General features: G+C 41.6%; 1 protein-coding gene across 7 annotated transcripts in view; it reads right to left on the reverse strand.

Moving 5' to 3' along the window:
- Positions 1 to 21,924, reverse strand: part of STIM1 (stromal interaction molecule 1) — a 204,914-nt gene that overhangs the window by 94,501 nt on the left and 88,489 nt on the right. For 2 of the 7 annotated variants that reach the window (XM_061380658.1, XM_061380660.1), the window contains exon 2: positions 18,158 to 18,223. The exons of the other annotated variants lie outside the window; for them this stretch is intronic. In XM_061380658.1, coding sequence (XP_061236642.1) covers positions 18,158 to 18,223 — 66 coding nt within the window. The remainder of the gene's footprint in view (positions 1 to 18,157; positions 18,224 to 21,924) is intronic. 7 annotated transcript variants of the gene reach the window in all.

A 21,924-nucleotide genomic window follows, 5' to 3' on the forward strand; every position in this document is an offset into this window, starting at 1 on the left:
AGACCATGTATCCAGCAGCAAGAAAAAGCCAGGTTCTTGATAAATATTCAACAAATGTTTTTTGAATGAATAACTAAATACTAGTTCTACAATCATTTAAGGATTTTTGGAGGCAGAAAAGAGAATTTTAGGTAGAGAGAAGAGCACAAGACCAAGTTTAACTTTTTTTTTTATCTTAGGACCACTTTTTACACTTAAAAACTGAAACTCCCCAAACTGATTGATATTTACTATATTAGAAATTAAAATATAAACCCCATATATATTATAGAAGCATGTTTTATGAAAAAATAATTGTTTTCTGCAAAAAAAATTCATGAGTGGGACTGTTACACATTTTTATAAATGTCTGGCTTGATAGAAACAGCTATTACAGCCTTATTATATCTATTTATGCATTCAGTGTGTTGTTTTGCCTTCAATCAAAACATAGATATGCAGTTGGAAAGGAGTATTTTAATAATTTTTCAGATAATTGTGGTCAGTCTTCTTTGATAGTTCACCAAAACTTCAACAAGTAGTAAGTTTGTTAAAGGTTACAATGTGAAATCTGAAACTATACAGGTGAACTTTTTGTACTTTGTCACAGTAAAATCCATCTTCTACCTTGTAGTCTATCTTGCATTTTGAATGGATCTTTTATCCATGGATGATTCTGAAACAACATATCCTAATCATTTGGAAACTAGTGATTCAATGAGTTAAGCAGAGTTTCCAAATTTGACACAGTTCATTATTCAATATCAAAATAATCACAACTATAAAAAAAAAGACTATAAATTTAGGGAAGCTGTCAAGTTATTGTGGCAGATACAAGTTTTCTGAAACTTTTATTTTCAATTAAAAGCTAGAAGTTTATCATTGGCAACAAATACTACCAGTTGTTCTTAAAGTAGCACACTTGCTTCATTCATTTTCAAGAAAATGTCTGCCAAAAACACAACTCTCAGTAATTGCGATTTGTCAGTTATTCTTTCAAGTAAAAATAGTGTTCCCTGAAAAAGGGAGGTAGTTTCGCTCAATTGCACAAATGCATTTCCTTGAGATAAACATCAGGCTTCGATATGCAGCATTAAGTGCTTAAAGTGTACTTCCTGTTTTATCACACAGAATACTACAGAAACAATTCAATAAATTATAAAAAATTTTTAATTCTCTATTAAAAACTTTAAAAAACCTGACAGTGCATGGAGCGGAGGATGCAATGGTTACTGGCACAATTTTGTGACAGTCATGATTCCTGTTAAGATGCCAGCAGTTTTACCTACTAAGTTCTTCTGCACCAACAGTGCAAATGTACACAGGATGGGAAAAGCAAATACTATCTTAGTATTATTATTAAGATGGCTTTGACCTTCTGGACCCCCCCAAAGACCTTGGTGACCCCCAATGGTCTGCAGACCACACTCTGTGAACCATGGGCAGATAAAATGACAAAGACCTTTCCCTCACATCCAAAGCTCCTCTCCTTTCTCTAGACAGACCTAATCATTTACTGCTCTATGTTCCAAGCACTTTGTACCTAACTCTGTTATATTAATTCTCATGCTCTGAGTTGTTTGCATGCCACAGCCAGAAAAGGGCAAGGACTAAATATGACTCACTCTATCCCCCAGGGCCCAGTATGGCACTATCCTAATAACCACCTTGTCAAGTATGAAATCAGTAAATGCTGGCTGAATGAATGAATGCATGAATGAATGGATTTATAACAAACCATATCCTGCCAAAAGACAAGAGAATTCTTGAGTGTAGCCTCCCAATTCCCACCACCAATATCCAGTATCCACCTAATGCCTCTCCCTCTCCCAGCCACTTTCATTTCTCGTCATAAACACTAACTCATCCCCAGAGAACACATATCTGAAGGCATGCAAAGCAGAGCCACTGTAGTTGAGCTGGACAATGGATTGTCTGATGTGAGACACAAGCTCAGAGGGAAAGAAGTGAGAAACAGCAGTCAAGGAAGAAAGCATAGAGAGAGAAAGGAGAAGGACACTGATCAGACTGTTCCTCAGTGCTTGGCTGGAACCCGAGGAGAATCTGGAAATGACTAAATTGTAAATGTAAAACAAACAGGGGCTTCATCTCTGAAAATAATTTCTCCCCCTTCACTCAGGCTCTGTAGTGACTCTGATGGGATCAGAATCCACACTTACCCTTAGAAAAGGCTCAAAAGAGTATATGACTGAGACCATGAACCCTGAGAAGACGTTCAGATTTGATCAAGACCATGAGGTTGCAGAGATAAAACAGCCTGGAACCTAGAATGAGGATAAGACTGAAGGGAGAGCAGGGGACCCTCTAGATGAAAATGTAAAGGCTGAGAAGACGAACTGGCTTGGGACCTGGAACTAGCAAGAAAGGTCTCCCCTGGAATACAGCACATAGCAGGCCTAACCACAGAGAAAAGAGGAGTCAGATTCCTGGGCTGTGTAAAACCCAGCCTACCTGAGGGATGTTCCTATCCCTGGTAGAACATCATGCTCAGTTGCTCAGTTGTCTCTGACTCTTTGCAACCCTGTGGACTGTAGCCCACCAGGCTCCTCTGTCCCTGGAATTTTCTAGGCAAGAATACTGGAGTGGGTTGCCATTTCCTCCTCCAGGGGATCTTCCCAACCCAGGGATTGAACCCACATCTCCTGTGTCTCCTGCATTGGCAAGCGGATTCTTTACCCATGAGTCACCTGGAAAGCCCCAGTTAGAACATCACATCCTCGTATCCAAGAAGAGGCCCAGCTTGTCTCAGCAGGGGACAGGAATTGAGAAGAGCTTTCCTTCTGGACAAAGCTGGCACTGGTTTCAGCTAACTAAGCAACGTTAACCCAAAAGGCTTCTGACCATGCTCATTTCTCCTCCAAGAGAGAACACATCAAAAATAACCTATATAGCACCAAGAGTGAACCCTAGGGTAAACCACGAGCTTTGGGTATTATGATGTGTCAATGTGAGAGACTTTTTTTTTTGGAGGGGGGCTCAAAAATCACTGCAGATGGTGAGTACAGCCATGAAATTAAGTCATGCTCCTTGGAAGAAAATTATGACCAACCTAGACAGCATATTAAAAAGCAGAGACATTACTTTGCCGACAAAGGTCCGTCTATTCAAAGCTATGGTTTTCCTAGTAGTCGTGTATAGATGTGAGAGTTGGACTACAAAGAAAGCTGAGCACTGAAGAATTGATGCTTTTGAACTGTGGTATTGGAGAAGACTCTTGAGAGTCCCTTGGACTGCAAGATCAAATCAGTCAATCCTCAAGGAAACCAGTCCTGAATATTCATTGGAAGGACTGATTCTGAAGCTGAAACTCTAATACTTTGGCCACCTGATGAGAACTGATTTCTTGGAAAAGACCCTAATGCTGGGAAAGATTGAAGGCAGGAGAAGAAGAGAACGACAGAGGATGAGATGGTTGGATGGCATCACTGACTCTATGGACATGAGCTTGAGCAAACTCCACAAGTTGGTGATGGACAGGGAGGCCTGGCGTGCTGCAGTCCATGGGGTCGCAAAGAGTCAAACTCGACTGAACTGAACTGAATGTAGCACCTACTACCACCTCACATGATACATTTGTTCACTGATTTGCTTATTGTCTGTCTCCCTCCAATATATATAAGGTTCACAAGCAGGGACTTTTTTTGTACGCTGCAGTATCCTCAGGGACTCACACAGTGCCTGGCACATATTAGGTATTCAATATAGATTTGCTGCATGAATGAATGTACAGATAAATGGATCTTTGCCTTTCTTAATGTACAGAATTCTCCTTTCTACCTGACTATTAAACGTTGGAGTTTCAAAGAATTTGAGTTCAGTTCTAGTCTCTCTTTTCATACTGCACTCTCTTCTAAATAATCATCTCTCCTCATAGCTTCAACCACCATTTGAAGAAATTACTAGGTATTACCAACTCCCAAAAAACAAAATGATGTTTCTGGTTCAAGTTTCACTTTTGGCCCACAGAAACCCAGACTCCAACTACCTACTAAACATCTCCACATGGATGTCCAAGAGGCACTTCAACTCATAATGTCTAAACCTCAACTCGTTACCTTTCCCCCAAACTTCCTACTTCACCAGTTGTTTGTGTCAGAAACCTTAACATCTAACTCCCTCAGTCTGCACATTCATTCAGTCACCAAACCCAGTTCAAGATTCCTCAACTATTTCAAACCTCATTCTCCACACATCATGTCACTCTCAGCAGAGATATTCTAAACACTTAATGAGCAGTCAACAGGAATGCTGGCTATAGGCAGTGCTAGTACATACCAGCTGCACACCTGCACAAGTCCTCTCACTTCCTACAACCCTTCAACGCTTTTCATTATTCTTAAGATAAAGTTCAACTTCCCTACCTGCCAGGCCCAGAACAATCTGTCATCTATTACCTTTCTGGTCTCATGTTCAGCAACTTCTCCTGCTTCCTGTAACCCTTCTTTGATGGGTCAAGTTTCTTCTCTCCTTTCTACACAGCACAGGGATTCTCAGCTCTGGCGGCATATTAGAATCACTTAAGGAGCTCTTAAACTGCTGACACGAAGGCCCCAGTATCTCTATGGTTGAGACCGAGGTATGGGTTTGGGGGCAGGCTTTTTTTCTTTTTCTTCTTTAATTGAGAAATAACACACATAGGGGACTTCCTTGGTGGTCTGTTGGTTAAGAATCCACCTTGCAATGTGGAGGACTCAGGTTCGATCCCTGGTCTGAGAGGATTCTACATGCCACAGAGCAGCTAAGTCTGTGTGCCACAATTAGAAAATCTGTGCACTGCAATGAAAGATCCCACATACCACAACTAAGACTTGACACAGCCAAATAAATAAATACTTAAAAATAAATAAAAATAACACACATAAAATAAAGTGCATAAATAAACCTAAGAACCAGACTTCCCTTATGGTCCAGTGGTTAAGAATCCACTCGCCAATGCAAGGGACACAAGTTCAGTCCCTGTTCCAGGAAGATCCCACGTGCCACAGGGCAACTGAGTCTATGCACCACAACTGCTGAGCCAGCGCTGTAGAGCCCATGTTCCACAACAAGAGAAGCCACCACAGTGAGAAGCCTGGGCACTGCAACTAGAGAGCAGCCCCGGCTTGCTTCAGCTAGAGGAATCCCATGAACAGCAACAAAGACCCAACACAGCCATAAACCCATCCATCACTAAATTTTAAAAATATAAGGATCAATTAACTTATATATATATTATGTATAAGTTTATAATTATATACTTATATTTATATAATTATATATAATATATATATCCTTTAAACTTCCACCAAAATCAAGATATAGAGCATTCCTAACACTATGGGAAGACTCTCTCCCTTTTCCTCTCTCCAATCAGTGCTACCATGACCCCATAGTGGTAATCACTATTCTGACTTTCAACATCATAGGTTAAGTTTTACCTTTTTTTTTGACGTTTATTAAAATGGAGCATGGGTGTTTTCAGGGTACAGTTGCACACAATAAAATGTCCCAAATTTTAAGTGTAAACAGTTCAATGTGTTTGACAAACATAAGCACTCACGTAACACTAACCTGTTTAAGATCTAGAACACTTCCACTGTCACAAAATGCTCCCACTCAGTTCCTCAGTGCCAACCTTCATCCTCTTCCCCACACAATCACTGATCTGATTTCTATCATTAGAAATTAGTTTAGCCTGTTCTGGGCCTCCCTGGTGGCTCAAACAGTAAAGAATCTGCCTGCAATGTGGGAGACCTGGGTTCAATCCCTGGGCTGGGAAGATCCTCTGGAGAAGGGAACGGTTACTCTGGCCTGCAAAATTCCATGGACCGAAGAGCCTGGCTGGCTACAGTCTATGGGGCTGCAAAGAGTTGGACACGACTGAGACTTTCATTTGCCTGTTCTAGAACTTCAAATAAATATAATAATAACTCTGTAGTCTTTTGTGTTTGGCTTCTTTTGTTCAGTGTGATTTAAGATTCAACCCTGCTATCACATGAATCAGTAGTTTGCTCCAATTTATTGCTGAGTAGGATTCCATTGCAGAGAAGGCAATGGCACCCCACTCCAGTACTCTTGCCTAGAAAATCCATGAATGGAGGAGCCTGGTAGGCTGCAGTCCATGGGGTCACTAAATCAGACACAACTGAGCAACTTCACTTTCACTTTTATGCATTGGAGAAGGAAATGGCAACCCACTCCAGTATTCTTGCCTGGAGAATCCCAGGGACGGCAGAGCCTGGTGGGCTGCCGTCTATGGGGTTGCACAGAGTCGGACACGACTGAAGCGACTTAGCTTAGCTTAGGATTCCACTGACGGAGCAGGCAATGGCAACCCACTCCAGTATTCCTGCCTGGAAAATCCCATGGACGGAGGAGCCTGGTAGGCTGCAGTCCACCGGGTCACTAAGTCGGACACAACTGAGCGACTTCACTTTCACTTTTATGCATTGGAGAAGGAAATGGCAACCCACTCCAGTATTCTTGCCTGGAGAATCCCAAGGATGGTGGAGCCTGGTGGGCTGCCGTCTATGGGGTCACACAGAGTCGGATACGACTGAAGCGACTTAGCAACAGCAGCAGGAAGATTCCATTGAATGGATATACAACTTGTTTATCCATTAACCAATTTCTAGCTGTTACAAATAAAGTGTTATTAATATTAGTGTATAAATCTTTGTGTGGACACTTGTTTTCATTTTTCTTGAGTGAAAATGAGGTGTTTTCTTTTCCTTAAGTTCCACTAGGGATGGAACTGCTGGGTTATACAACAAGGCCATGCTTACCTTTCTAAGTAACTGACAAACTGTTTTCCAAAGCAGTCATATCACTTTATACTCCCATCAGTAAGCACAAGGATGAGGCACCAGTCCAGTTGCTTCATATACTCTTTATTTGGTGATGCTAATGTCTAGCCCAGGTTAAAATCCACCTAGAATTCCTTTTATATGAAAGACTCTTCTCTTTCTTAAGGTGCACATTGTGACTCATACTGCTAGTCTCAGCTTAAACATTTTCGTCTTCCAAGAATCTTCTTTGATTCATCTTCTTTCCCAAACTAGTTTAGGCCCACATTATATATCCCCTAAAGTACTCTGTATTTTTCATTTCTAACATTTTTCACAATCATGATTATGTGATACTTTGCTAAATATTTGTCTTCTTCACTACACTGTAAGCGCCACTGCAGCAAGAATCATGGCTATCTTCATGGCTGAATCCTAGCTTCTAGCACCTAGTACAAAAGTTGGGCTTCAATAAACATCTGTTGAATAAGCAAATAAATACCCAGAAGAATAAATACCCAAATACCCAAAAGAATTTGCTACACGAAGGAGCAAAATCAGAGATGAACAAATACAGTCCTTGCTCACAGAAAGTACTAGAATGAGCATAATTCATGTGTTACACAGACATGAAGTAGAATATGGTACAGGGTCAAGAGACCAGAGTGACAGGAGACGGCACAGCCTGAACAACAGGCAGAAGACGGCGGGGGTAGAAGCAAAGGCTATCCAAGCAAAGCAACCCAAGAGCGAGGAGCACAGCGTCTCACACAATTTGATTTATTAAAAGACTCCAAGTCAAAAGGGGTTTTTTTTGCCAGTTGTGCAAAAGGTCCTGGCAAAGAACAGGTGTAACGGATATTGGGATCCCTCATCAAACTCTAACTCTACATGGCAGAGTTAGAAGAGCTTTGGTTGGCATTAAGGGCCACTGCTCACTTTACAACAAGAGTAGGAAACTGAGGCCATGAAATGGGTTTGTTTTGCCCTAGGTGGGCTGGCAAAGCAGTGTCAGAACCAGATTAGAAGATTCACTAAATTCTTTTTTTAATTTATTTCATTGAAGTATAGTTGATTTACAATGTTGTATTGATTTCTGCTGTATAGCTAAATAGTTCAGTTTTATATATATATATATACACACATATAATTTTATGGTTTATATATATATATACACACACATAATTTTATGGTTTAACACAGGATATTGAACATAGTTCCCTGTGCTTTACAACAGGACCTCATTGTTTAGCTATCCTACATCCTATATATAACCGTTTGATTCTGCTAACCCCAAATTCCCAATCTATCCATCCCCCACCCTCCTTCCCCTTGACACACACAAGCTTGTTCTCTATGTCTGTGAATCTGTTTCCGTTTCATAGATAAGTTCATTTGTGTCATACCTTATATGTATAAGTGATATCATATGGTATTTGTCTTTCTCTTTTTGACTTACTTCACTTAGTGTGATAACTTCTAGTCCATCCAGGTTGCTACAAATGGCATTACTTCATTCTTTTTTATGGCTGAGTAGTATTCCATTCAGAAAAGACGATGGCACCCCACTCCAGTACTCTTGCCTGGAAAATCCCATGGATGGAGGAGTCTGGTAGGCTGCAGTCCATGGGGTCGTGAACAGTCGGATATGACTGAGCGACTTCACTTTCACTTTTCACTTTCATGCATTGGAGAAGGAAATGGCAAGCCACTCCAGTGTTCTTGCCTGGAGAATCCCAGGGACGGGGGCGCCTGGTGGGCTGTCGTCTATGGGGTCGCACAGAGTCGGACACGACTGAAGTGACTTAGCAGGAGCAGTATTCCATTGCATATGTATACCACATCTTCTCTATCCATTCATCTGTCAATGGACATTTAGGTTGCTCCCATACCTTGGCTATTGCTAAAAGTGCTGCTATCGACATAGAGGTGCATGTATCATTTTGAATTTTAGTTTTTTTCTAGATATACACCCAGGAGTGGGATTGCTGGGTCACATGACAACTCTATTTTAGTTTTTTCAAGAACCACCATACTGTTCTCCATAGCGACTGCACCAACTTACATTCCCACTCACAGTGTAGCAGGGTTTCCTTTTCTCCACACCCTCTCCAGCATTTGTTGTCATCTTTTTAATGAGAGCCATTCTGACTTGCGGGAGAGCCCTCACCAACATCTATGCCATGTATGTGGCAAGATTATGGCTGATAGACAAGATGAGCCTTTGCAAGAGGGCTTCTTAAAACTACTAACTCTTACTCTCCATGGCCAACAAAGCAGGGGGTGGAGGGTGGGCAGGAGGGTTCCATCAGGTTCTTTTTGTCTATTAAGGGCAATCACAGAAGCCTTAACTGAGCTTGTGCCACTCCCCAAGAAGAGTAAAACAGAACTTCCTGGGTTTACCTTAACTTCTTCAGTGCCCAGCACTAGCCAAAGACCCCTTCTCTACTAGGACTTAGAAACAAAGTTTAAAAGACACTAAGAGGGCACTTAGTCACCCCTTTGTGTCCCATTTCTACCATCTTCCTCCTCCCAGTATTCTTTTCTTCAAATTTTGATCTAACAAGAAGCCTCTTTCCAGAGTAAGATGGCTAATCCTCAAAGTTAGTCCCCACAAAGCAGCCCATGACCTCAATAACTGAGGCTTCTGGTGCAGGAGCCTTCTTGTTGTTCTGACTCCCAGTGTATACTCCTGGGTGCCCTCCATTCTTACCCCGAATTATTAAAATATATACTGAATAACAGAGGTGGTAGACGTAGGTCTTTGAATTCAACTTTCTTATACTCTGACTACTTCTAAGGATTAATTTTCTTGTCTGAAAAATCAGTAAAGTTCTTTACAAACAGTAAACCCCTATTAAAATATCAGTCATTCATTTGTCACTTCTCTGGTCTTTGCTTTTTACCTGTGAGTCTGATGTTCCCAACTACAGCAAGAGGAGTCTGATTTTTCTGGCGTCCCTTGTTTCTGGATTAGGGCTGGGCAACACAGTACCTGGCCTAGTGACAACTGAAAGCTGTGGACTGACTTGGAAGATCTGCTTTCTCAGCTCTGGGGTCCTAAACACCATCGGTCTTTACACTCTTTGCATTCTAAAGGTATCTGAGCCAAGAAGCATGACAGTCCCAGAGAAATTCAACACACATTTGTTCAAAAGCCACCCCAAATTCTCTGACCTGGAGCCTGACCCAAACATTCCTGTGTCCTGGCCAGTACTTGTCAGGGTCTGAGATGGCCAAAAAAATAATTACAAACAACTCAAAAGAGTGTTCTGCTAGGAAGAGTTTTCTAACAATGCTGGAGTAAGTTCCAAGGACCTGCCCAGATAGGGACTCTGCACAGTGCCCAGGGCAGATGTGCAGCCTATTAGTGGATCCTCTAGGATTACACCCTCGGGTTCAGAAGCTGGGCTGGCTCCTAACAATCAGTGCTTATCACAGCAGCCCCAAGAGCACAGTGATAAATGCCTTGAAGATATAAACACTGAGGAGCCAGGCACACCATGGCGTGGGGTAAAAACAATGTGGATTCCAGTTTCCATAGCAATAAGAGGTCATCCTCAAGTCTCCCAGACCCACTGCTGGCTGGCTTACCAGAGAACACATTCCTAGGCTCCAAAAGAGATTGGGACTAGGAAAGAGCTTCTCACCATCTTTCTGCCCCATGTAAGCCACCACTTGGACAATACAAGAAGCTAACTGACCCCCCTTCCTATTTTCTTGAGAGAAGATAATCAAGAACACCTACTGAAAACCCTGGCAGTCTGAGGATCATGCCAAGAACCAGGTTCACAGCCCTTCCTCACCCGACGCAGTTCTCAGCTATAGCGGAGCTGTTCCTGTGAACAGGGACTACGAGGAATGAGTGTGCCTGAGGCTCCTCACAGTCCAGGCTCCCCGACCCTGATATCACCCTCATGTGCACAAGCCTGATGCGATTTCTGAGGAAGGGCCTCTCTGGCAAAGCACATTCCATCTCATAGAGAACAGAGCTCAGGTCTCGATGAGTCTTGCCAGGGTTACTACAGTAGCTTCCTCACTGATTTCTCCATCTCTGCTATAGTTTCCCTTAAACTCATCCTCTACCAAAGCAGTCAGTATAATTTTTCTAAAATTCAGATCTGACCAGACCACAGTCTTGAATCAAATCACTCACAGGTTACCATAAAAACCTGTACACAAATATTCACAGAAGCTTTACCTGTAATAGCCAAAAACTGGAATAGGTCTGTATGTCCTTCATTCGTTTACACTCTAGTACTTACATACTACTCAGCAATAAACAGGAATGAAGGGATGATTCACATAACTACTTGGGTGAAGTCCCAGGGAATTATGCTGAGCAAAAAGAGCCAATTCCAAAAGGTTACAAACTCATGATTCTATTTATATAACATTTTTTAAAGGACAGAATTTTAGAAATGAAGAGTAGAGGGATTAGGGACATGGAAGGGAATGGGAGGGAAGGGTGTGATTATAGAAGGACAAAATGAAGGAACTCTCTGGTGGTCCGGTGGTTAGGACTCAGTGCATTAACTGCCAAGGGCCCAGGTTCCATCCCCACTTGGGAAACTAAGATCTCACAAACCATGTGGGCAGTTAAAAAAAAAAAAAACTAGAACAACAATATGAATGACCCTTATGGTGTCAGACCAGAACTTGGTACACACAAATACACACACACAAGTACATGTAAAACTGAGGAAATCTGAACAAGATCAGTGGGTTGTGCTAATGTCAATATTCTGGTTGTGATATACTACAGTTTATCAAAATGCTACTGTGGGGGAAGTTGCACAAAGTTTCCCAGTGATCTTCCTATATTATTTCTTAAAATCACAAATAAATCTATAATTACCTCAACAAAAATTTTAAGTAAAAAAATTCTTTGTAATGCTCCCAAGTTCCTACAACTGTGATTCCTAGCTTTTTTTTAATGAGTAATTCAAAAAAGCTGCATAAATAATAGTTGTACTTTTAGTAACCCCCAACTGAAAAATGACTGTGGAAATAACATGGATTCACAAGACACTCCTCAAGGACCTTTACAGGGCTTCAAATCTCCAAGACTGGAAACCAGTGAAAACCTATGGCTCATATAATGAATATAAAAAAACAAATCACACAAGGCTCCTCAAGAGGCAGTCCCTAACCAAGTTCTCTAGCCTTATCCCTCACCACTCACTCACACACACCCCACGCTCCCACCACACTAAACCATTTTCAATTACATAAATAAAATAAAAAAGCAGACTCACTTTGCAGCTCTGTACATGATGTACCCTCTGCCTGCAATATCCTTGCCCCATTCTTCACCTGACTAACTCCTACTCAAGTTTCAAGATTCTATTCAGGCTTTTTCCAGTTCCTCTAACAGGTCTCTGCACTGAATCTCCTCGGGTTATACTAGAGCCCCTCTTGTGTTCTCGTAACCCCTGTGCTGCCCTCTATCACACTTAGACCAATGACAACCTCTTGATGCCTCATTTCACTTTCATTGTTGTTTTTTTTGTTGTTGTTGCACTGCACAGCTTGTGGAAATCCTACAGAGTTCCCCAACAAGGGATCAAACCCAGGACCCTGCAGTGGAAGCACAGAGTCCTAACCACTGGACCACCAGGGAAGTCATCTCATTTCATTATCTTAAAACAAGTAGAAAATAATATGTACCTACCTCATAAAGTTGTGCAAATTAAGTGAGTTACTACATCTAACGTATAATACTTCCAATAAAGCATGGCACATAGTAAGTGTTTGATTACTACCAAGTGGTTTTTGTCTAATTGTCTAATTACTACACTAAAAGATCCAAACATAAACCAGTATTTGCATCCATCTCTAGGTATATATAGCATATAGTACGTGCTTGATCAATATTTGGGAAAAGAATTAAGGGTTCTAAGTTTAGGTAAGGCGGTAGAATTTAAGTCAACAGTAGAACTGGAGATTTAGAGAATTGGAAATTTCTACTAAAAGCAAGAGGTGAATATAGGGTGCAAGCCAGGAATAAGATAGCCATCTCAGAAAAATAAGCACTATTACAGATTACTGAAAACTTGGGTGAATAAACAGAACTGAGAACTGCTAAATTATACATATCTCCTAACCCAGCTTTGACTATACTCAATTACCATGAAGAACTCCTTTGACTTGTCATTGTAACTTGTTAACATTGACCTGAAAAAGTTGTTCAACCTTTTGGAGGCACTGTTTCTTCATCTGTAAAATGTGGCATAAAAACCATAATGTTCTAAGTGTTTAAAATTATGCAAGCAAATTTTACCTTGCCCACTGATTGAAGTAAAACTAGTTTGGTCTAGATAAATGTTATGTCTTCTTACTGCCTTAAAATTTTTTTTCTCTTAAAAACTTAAATCTCTTGAATAGTAACTACCTAGCTGAAGGGAGAAGGAAGAGATGTATGTGAAACTGACCTATCCAACATGCCAGCTTGACAGAGGATATAGGTGGGTAGCTAACCCTACTCGCCCGCAGCTATTCATGTTTAAGGCTTGCTAGCCCTTCAAGGCCCAGGGAAAGTCCATCTCCACCAGGAAAGCTTCTTGAACCACTCCAGGTCAGAGCACTGAGCCCAGTCTGGGCCAGGCACCACCTCATAAGGTTTCTTCTGCTCATAATTGAATTATATCCCAGGTGGCCTGTTAGCTCCTCTGGAGTGGGACTTGAGAGTCCTACCACTATTTCAGCAAGAACAGAATTAAGGACATTATAACTACCTAAGGGAGAAAGGGAGGATGAACAAGACAGGAACTATGCTGTGACTTCTACACATGGTGTCTCTTTTATTATTCTGTGAATTGGTACCTTTATCATTCCCAATATAAGATGAGGAAGCTGAAGCCCAGATACACTACATGATCTACTCAAGTCACATAAATGGTGAAAGTAGGGGTGGAACTGGGATATTATCTATCTACAGAATCTTAATAAGAATAAATACATATTGGTGCCCACTTGGTTACCCACCATACAGCTGGTTTGTTAGGCAATTCAGTCACACCAGCCTTCTACCTCAACTCCTTTTTGCTGCCAGTGTGGGCCTGAGATGCTGGTTTGACTTTCTTTCTTACTCTTATTTTATCTCACATGGAAAATGTGAAGGGAGCTCCCCAGGGTCCCTTCCAGGGTGGAGTATGTGGAAAAAACAGGCTAAACAAAGGGTGCTTCAGGGGGAATTGAAAAAAGGAGGCAAATATCCATACCCTATAATATCAGAGCCAGAAAGACTCACTAGTTAAATTTTTGGTTTTACAGATAAAGATATTGAACCCTAAGAGGCAAGGTTATTTGCCTAAGGTCACACAGCTGAGTGGAGACTGAAATCCTGTCTCTCAACTTCCAAATTAGTACTCACTTGGGTCTACCCTGCACCAGGCTATGGAGACAGAACTGGAGTATGACCTGTCAGGCCTGTCACTAAGCAAAAAACCCAAACGCTGTAAACACAGGAAATGGGCTGGGATGAGGTTCAGAGGGAGTAGCAATCTTTGCCAAGTTAGAAGTGTTCAAGCGTTTCCTGTCCACAGCTGCTAACTGTCACAGAAATGCTCCAGAAAGTAATACAGGCAGAAAAAAAAAAAGGAAAGACTAAGGCCTAGAACTGACTATAAATTATTCAGGCTAACCCACTTAGTTTTACAGATGAGGAAGCTAAGACTACCCCCCAAAAGAAAAATGACTTGACCAAACTCACACCATAGAATTCAAAGATCCTTAGAAACCACTTACTTGGTTCAAATCCTTCACTTTAACGATGAAGTATCTGAGCCCCAGAGAGGGAAAGAGCCTTGCCCAAGGTCACACAGCTAGGCTTGTGTCACAGCCAGCACTGGAACTCGGGTCTTCTACCTCACAGGCCACTATGCTCACTAGTTAGAGTGAGCAAGATAAAGGGCTCTGCTCAGATGATTTGGGAGCTATTTTGGCCTTGAAAAAAAATACAACGTGTCAGGAAACTGAAAATAAGCAGGATATACTAATAGCTAATGAAGAATGACAAGGGCCAAACAGAGTAAGCTTAGAGGAGCCAAAACAAAAGTGGTCTGGTTGCTTAAGACTTTGGGAAACTAAGAGGTAGAAAAATATTATGGCTATTCTAGGAACTTAGAATCCAAAGGAGAACAATCAGGGAAAACAGACAGAAAAGGCCGGAAACACTAAGGGAAATCCCAAGGTAATGGTTCTTTCTTCTGTCCTAAGTCAAAATATCCAGAAAACATCACTGCAGGAGCAATCCTCGGCTCACTAGGCCACTAAGGGGTACAATAGTAATTGGCAGATTCCTGGGCCCCCATTCTACACAGCTCATGGGTATGGAGGGAATTATATTTACACAATTCCTAGCAGTTCATATATATTCAATCTTCACATCAGCCCTGCATGACAAGGACCATGATTGCCATTTAACAGATGAGGAAACTAGGGCTCAGAGAAGACAAGTCTCTTGGTCACAGTCACAAAGTTAGTATTATATATGGCAAATCAAATTGTTGTTGTTGTTTAGTTGCTCAGTTGTGTCCAACTCTTTGCAACCCCATGGACTGTAGCCCACCAGGCTTCCCTGTCCATGGGATTTCCCAGGCAGGAATTCTGAAACGTGTTGCCATTTCCCACTCGAGGGGATCTTCCTGACCCAACCCACATCTCCTGCATTGCAGGTGGATTGTTTACCGCCTAGCCACCAGGGAATCCAGTATTCACACTTAAACTCTCCTTCCAGAAATTCTTAGCAAATGTCTGCTGCTCCAATCCTATGGGATACAATGAGGAAATGGATATGCTCCTGGCCTACTGGCATTCCAATCAGAGATTGGAGAGTTAAGTAATTATTATAACAACACATAACAATTTTGAATGCTTACTAATATGGCAAGTGCTATTCTAAGCTCTCCACGTATACTGCTGCATTTAATTTACACAGGAACTTAGTGAAGTGGTTACGGTTTTGTTTTTGTTTTTCTGTTTTTGGTCATGCTGCATGGCTTGCAGGATCGTCATTCCCCTACGAAGGATTAAACCTGGCCACAGTGGTGAAAGCACTGAGTCTCAACCACTGGACTGCCATGGAATTCCGACATCATTACTATTATTTTCCTCATGTACAGATAGGAAAACAAGGCACAGAGAGACTGAGTAACTTGCTTAAGAGCACACAGCAAGTAAGTTGTAAAAGTAAGGATTCAAACCCAGGCAGCTTGACTCTACACCTCATACTCTTCTTTTTTTAAATTTATCGAGCATAGTTGATTTACAGTGTTGTGTTCATTTCTACTTTACAGCAATGTGATTCAGTTATACATATATTCTTTTACATATTCTTTTCAATGATGATTTATCACAGGATATTGAATATACTAGTTCCCTGTGCTATACAGAAGAACCTCATTGTTCATCCATTCTGTACATAATAGTTTGTATCTGCTAACCCCAAACTTTCAAGCCATCTCTCTCCCAACCCTCCCTTGGCAACCACATATGGTTCTCTACATCAGTTAGTCTGTTTTGTAAATAAGTTCATTTATATCCTACTTTATATTCCACATATAAGTGATATCATATGATATTTATCTTTTTCTGACTGACTTCACTTAGTATAATAATCTCTAGGCCCATCCATGTTGCTGTAAATGGCATTATTTCATTCCTTTTTATGGCCGGGTAATATTCCATTGTATATATGCACCACATCTTCTTCATCCATTGATCTTTTGATGGACAATTAGGTTGTTTTCATGTCTTGACTATTGTGTATAGTGCTGCTATGAACATAGGGGTGCATGTATCTTTTTGAAGTATAGTTTTGTCTGGATATATTCCCAGGAGTGAGATTGCTGGATCATATGGCAACTCTATTTTTAGTTTTTTTAGGAACCTCCATACTGTTTTCATAGTGGCTGCACCAATGTACATTCCCACCAACAGTGTAGGAGGGTTCCCTATTTAGAGCCTATACTCTTAACAGCCACTTCCAAATAGGCAATGCCAAGGCACCTCGGTTAGGGCTCTGACAGAGGGAGGCCAGAGGCAATGGAGGGCCTTGCTGGGACAACTGTAATGAAGAATGACTATCAAGAGGCTGGAGAGCACAGAAAGGTCAGAGAAACCTGAACATCAAGAACTGGGCTACAACAGTTGGTTCCTCCAGAGACAAGACTCTGGTGAGAAAAGATTTGAACGGTGACCACAGACATTATACTTATCTCCTGCTTTGATAATGGCACCTCTGTTCTGCAGAGCTTTCTCATCCAACATCTCACCAATCCTCATTACAGTCAAGGGAATTAGGCAGGGCAGAGATTCCCAATTACACTTGACAAATAAAAATGAGAACAATAGAGCAGCAGCAATTTGTCCTAGATATGAGCTAGTGGCAGAAGAAAGTCAAGTCTCTTGACTTCTGCTCTTTCTACTAACCTACTCTGACTCTGATCAGGAAAACCCAAAACATGGTACTGAGGAAGAGTTTAAAACTCTAGATTTCTCTGAACACTCTCTTTTCATCTTACCATCACTCCTACCACTCCATTCCCTCCACCACTCACTCTACGTGCACATAGAGTTCTTGAACTCTCCTTACATATACCCATGCTCCCTCCCTTGATGCCTCAAAGTCAGTGATTCAATCAGTGAGTTATTCAACCACAAAGCCTTGACTGCTATTAGACACCATGTCCTCAGGGAAACAGTCTCCTCCATCAGTTCATCCTCAGAATGCAGATGTTTAATGGCAATTAAAGAAAAGAGAGAAATGCTGAAAAAGGAAAGGCCAGGGAGAAACACCCTATTAGGGGAGAACATTTCAAATGATTCTTAAGTCTGCACAGGAGACATCAAATTTAACCCCAGCCTGAGGCCCAATCACAAAATCAATGCAGTTAAGGTCTTGAGCTTTTAATAAGGAAAAGAACTAAAAATCCACCAAAAAATCTTAAATCATTCATTGATTTATTCTTCATTATTGATGTTTACCTTGTATACAACTCAGGTGCTAGACACACACACATACACACAAAACAACAACTTCTGCCTTCAAAAAGCCTAAGTTTTAGTTTATGCTCCATTGTTGTAGACAAAGCCATCTTTTCACTAACTCATTTGCTTCTAACGCCTATGTGAGTTTTATACATACAAGTGATAATTTGTGTTCTTCAAGTCTTAGTAATATAACTATGTGAGTTACACAGAAAGGAAGCATGAAGGAAAGGTATGTTTGTTCTTGATAAATTTTTTCATCTATTTCAGAAAATTTTTTTAGAAACTTGAGTTGGCCTGAGGTTCCTTTTGGAAAGAGCTATGTTCAGCAGTAAATAATCTTTTTTTATTAAAAAAAAAAAATCAATAGATTTACCAGAAAAACAAGAACAAAACCTTACCTTCTAGTGGAGACAGCAGGCAATCAGGATATAAAAAAGGGCTACAATCAAGGGAAATACCAAGTTCTGTGGAAGCAAGATGAGAAATTCTCCTTTAAGGGGCAGGGAAAGGCTTCCCAGAGAAGAATGATTGGCCATTGACTTGGCCTTAGAGAATATGGAACATCTGGATACTGGAATGCTGGATGCTTGAGTCCTGCACAGACAGGACTGGAGAGGTCTCTAAGGGCAAACTAGAGAGTCCTAGGTTGGGAATTCCCTGGATTTCCAGTGGTTAGGACTCTGCTAAGCCATGCAGCGTGGCCTAGATTCCTAGTAGAGGTGTTGCCTTGGGATAAAAGGAATACGCTATAGCCCTGGATGCTTCAAAAACTATATTACCCCTCTGGGGCATCTCCTTCAGGTAAAGCTCATCAAACTCTGTAATGGCCCAAGCTCTACCCTGCACGCAAACAGACCCAAAGCTCTGAGCATAAGCTTGAGACTCTGCATGAGGCTTCTCTATCTTGCCCTCACACACTTCTTCCTGCCTTGCACACAGCCTCCCACAGAAACCAGAGCCACCTTATCTCACAAAGAGCTCTGCTGGTGGATACCACCATTAATGGTCTTAAGACTTAAAACTTAAAGCCAGCCAATATGAGAAATTGTTCCATTCAAATGCAACCTTTAGTGATTTAACCTTGAGCAAGCCAAAGATGAAAACAAAAGTCCTTTTAATGCTTCATAAACACAGAGCAAAGCAAACAACTCATACCAAACCACAGTTCATTCAAGGGAAGCTCCAAATTTGGTAGTCCCTGCCACCCTACTGCCCCATCACCAAACCCATGTTCCAGCAAGGCCCCGCCTAGGCACACAGCACAGGCAGCGCTGGAAAAAAGCATGGGGCGGGGCAGGGAGGAACAGGTCCTCAGATCCTTTCCTGAAGCCCTATCCAAATGGAAGAGAGTAACTACACCTTTTCCATATCCCACTCCAGCCCCACAGAATGCCAGTTCAGCCTGGCCCTTGTGGGACTTGAAAATCTGCAAAGAAGCTAGCAAGGTGCCACCTGAGCACCACAGACCACACTTCTCGGGAAATGGGAGCTACTTTTGCAGTTCACATGATGAGACCGCCACACACAGTCTGGAAACAAGTGGCTAGTTAAGGAGCGATGCTCTGGAATAGAGAAACTGGGTCCAAGTTTGGCTCCTAACTTGATCATATTCTATATCCATTCTCACCTCCCTGAAGTCTGCAGTAATCATATCCTAACCAACCTTCAAGCCCAATCCACCTACTATGTCCTCTGGGGACACCTTCCAGTTTCCTACAGTCCTCCATCATCCTATTTTATTCGGACATTTACTTACTCATAAAAATGTGCAGTCATGTTTTTTCTAAGGCAACACTGTTTACTGTGGGTACTGTGCCTTTCCCTCACCAGAACTCAAGTTCTTTGACAAGGCTGCCCAAGGCCTACACTTCTACTGCCTAACTCCACCAAGAATTGCCTCCAAATGCAACAAATCTATTATCCTAGATGATTTCATGTGGACACACCCTAAAACCCAAGCCCAAGCTCCACATTCCAAGCCCACTGCCAATTCTCCTCTCTCTCCTTTAGACTGCACCTCCCAATCAGATCTTGCTTATCACCACTTTTGCAGGTTCACCACACTGATGACTCTTCATTAACTAGAACAGAGGTCTTCAAAGTACAGATGCCAATCCCTCGGTTAATAGATCAGCCTTTTTTTTTTAATTATCAAAGTTGATCAGTGTATCAAAGGGCGTACACTAGTTTCAAAAAGTCTTCTTTCATTTAAACAATAGTTACAATAATTACTGGAGAAGGAAATGGTAACCAACTCCAGTATTCTTGCCCGAGAAATCCCATGGACAGAGGAGACTGGCCGGCTACTACGGTTCATGGGGTTGCAAAGAGTCGGATACAACTTAGCAACCAGAACAACAACAAACAACAATAATTACAGCAGCTAACATGTATGTAGTACTAAGTGACAATTACTATTCTAGCACTCTTTACTTTTTATCTCATTCATCACAACAACCTTACAAGGTATCATTATTATCACCTCCAGTTTTCAGATCAAGAAACTAAGGCACAGAGAAGTAAACTAAGTGGTAGCATTTCGAGACAGGTAATCTGGCTCCAGACCCAAACTCCTAGCTACTATACTACACTGCAGACTATAAACAGGGCTTTTCCATACATATATACACACCAGTATACAGAGCTCCAAAAAACAAAAAAACCTTCCCTTCCCATGACAACATGTCCTTTAAATAAAGCCTAAACTTCAGTTTCTTTAGCTTTACTCCTCATTGCTTCTTTCACGTGCCCTCCACCCCCACCAGACTGATAGATTCACGGGACCTGACCATTCCCATGACTTCTTTTCCCATCACCCTTCTTCCACTCTTTCCTGCCCCCAAATCCAAATCAACCTTTCAGGCTTAGCTCCTCTAGGAAGCCTCCTGGAAAAGGGGAGGAGGGAATTACCACTGGTTTTATGACTACCATATATCAAACATCATGCAGGTACTTTAGACTCATTAAACATCATTTGATCTTCACAACCTTATAAGACTGCTATTACTATGCCCATATCAAAGAAAAGAGAAAAGTGTTAATAGTTCAGAGGGTTAACTTGTCAATGGCCCATAATACTAAAGCACACACTCTTTCTACACACTATACCTTCTAAGCCCCTAGGACTTATTTTCCATGTTTAAATATTTGTAGGTATACAATTTGATTTTTGTATTTTATTAAAAACTGCCTCACATTATTTTCTTGTTTATAGATGTGCTTTATCTCTCCAGCTGAACTCTGAGCCTCTTACCCCAAGGACTTCCCCTATATAATACCTGACACATAGCTAAGCACACAGTGGCTACAAAATTTTACCAAACCAAAGCAATGTGTCTGGCCTTAGCTAGAAGAGAGGATTCTTGTGTTCTGGGTAAAGCTGCTGAACACCTGTGCCTTAATCACACATAACTATTAATTAATTTCTTCTAGAGCTAAGGAAAAAGTTCCCTTAACCAAGAAAATAACATAGTGAAGTCTATGAGTCACTCTTGTCAGCAATAACATGAAGATCCCAGAAAACAAGTAACAAAAAAAGAATCACAGTGGGTGGAGTGTTTTTCCCTTCTCACTTTGTAGGGAACACAATTGGGATGATGCTCTACAACGAGTGCACACAGATTCAGCTATGGAATGAGGGAATCCCAAAGGAAAGGCCAGCAGAACCCAGCCAGTCCTAAAGTTGCTCACAGAAAGGACCCAGAGGGCTCAGAATAACACAGTAGCAAAATACTGGCCAAGGAAACAGAATGTAGACTCCAGTTCTGCTTCATTCACTTATTCAACAATATGTATTAAAAGTACTAAGGATAACAGTTGTCTAGCATGTAATTCCAGAGAAGGCAATGGCACCCCACTCCAGTACTCTTGCCTGGAAAGTCCCATGGACAGAGGAGCCTGGTAGGCTGCAGTCCATGGGGTCGCTAAGAGTCGGACACGACTGAGCGACTTCACTTTCACTTTTCACTTTCATGCATTGGAGAAGGAAATGGCAACCCACTCCAGTGTTCTTGCCTGGAGAATCCCAGGGACGGGGGAGCCTGATGGCCTGCCGTCTATGGGGCTGCAGAGAGTCGGACACGACTGAAGCGACTTAGCAGCAGCAGCAGCAGCATGTAATTCAGACAAGCAAGTTGCTTAACTTCTCTGGACCTCAATTTCTTCA

Source organism: Bos javanicus, chromosome 15 (assembly GCF_032452875.1).
Source record: "Bos javanicus breed banteng chromosome 15, ARS-OSU_banteng_1.0, whole genome shotgun sequence".
Taxonomy (NCBI): Eukaryota; Metazoa; Chordata; class Mammalia; order Artiodactyla; family Bovidae; genus Bos; species Bos javanicus.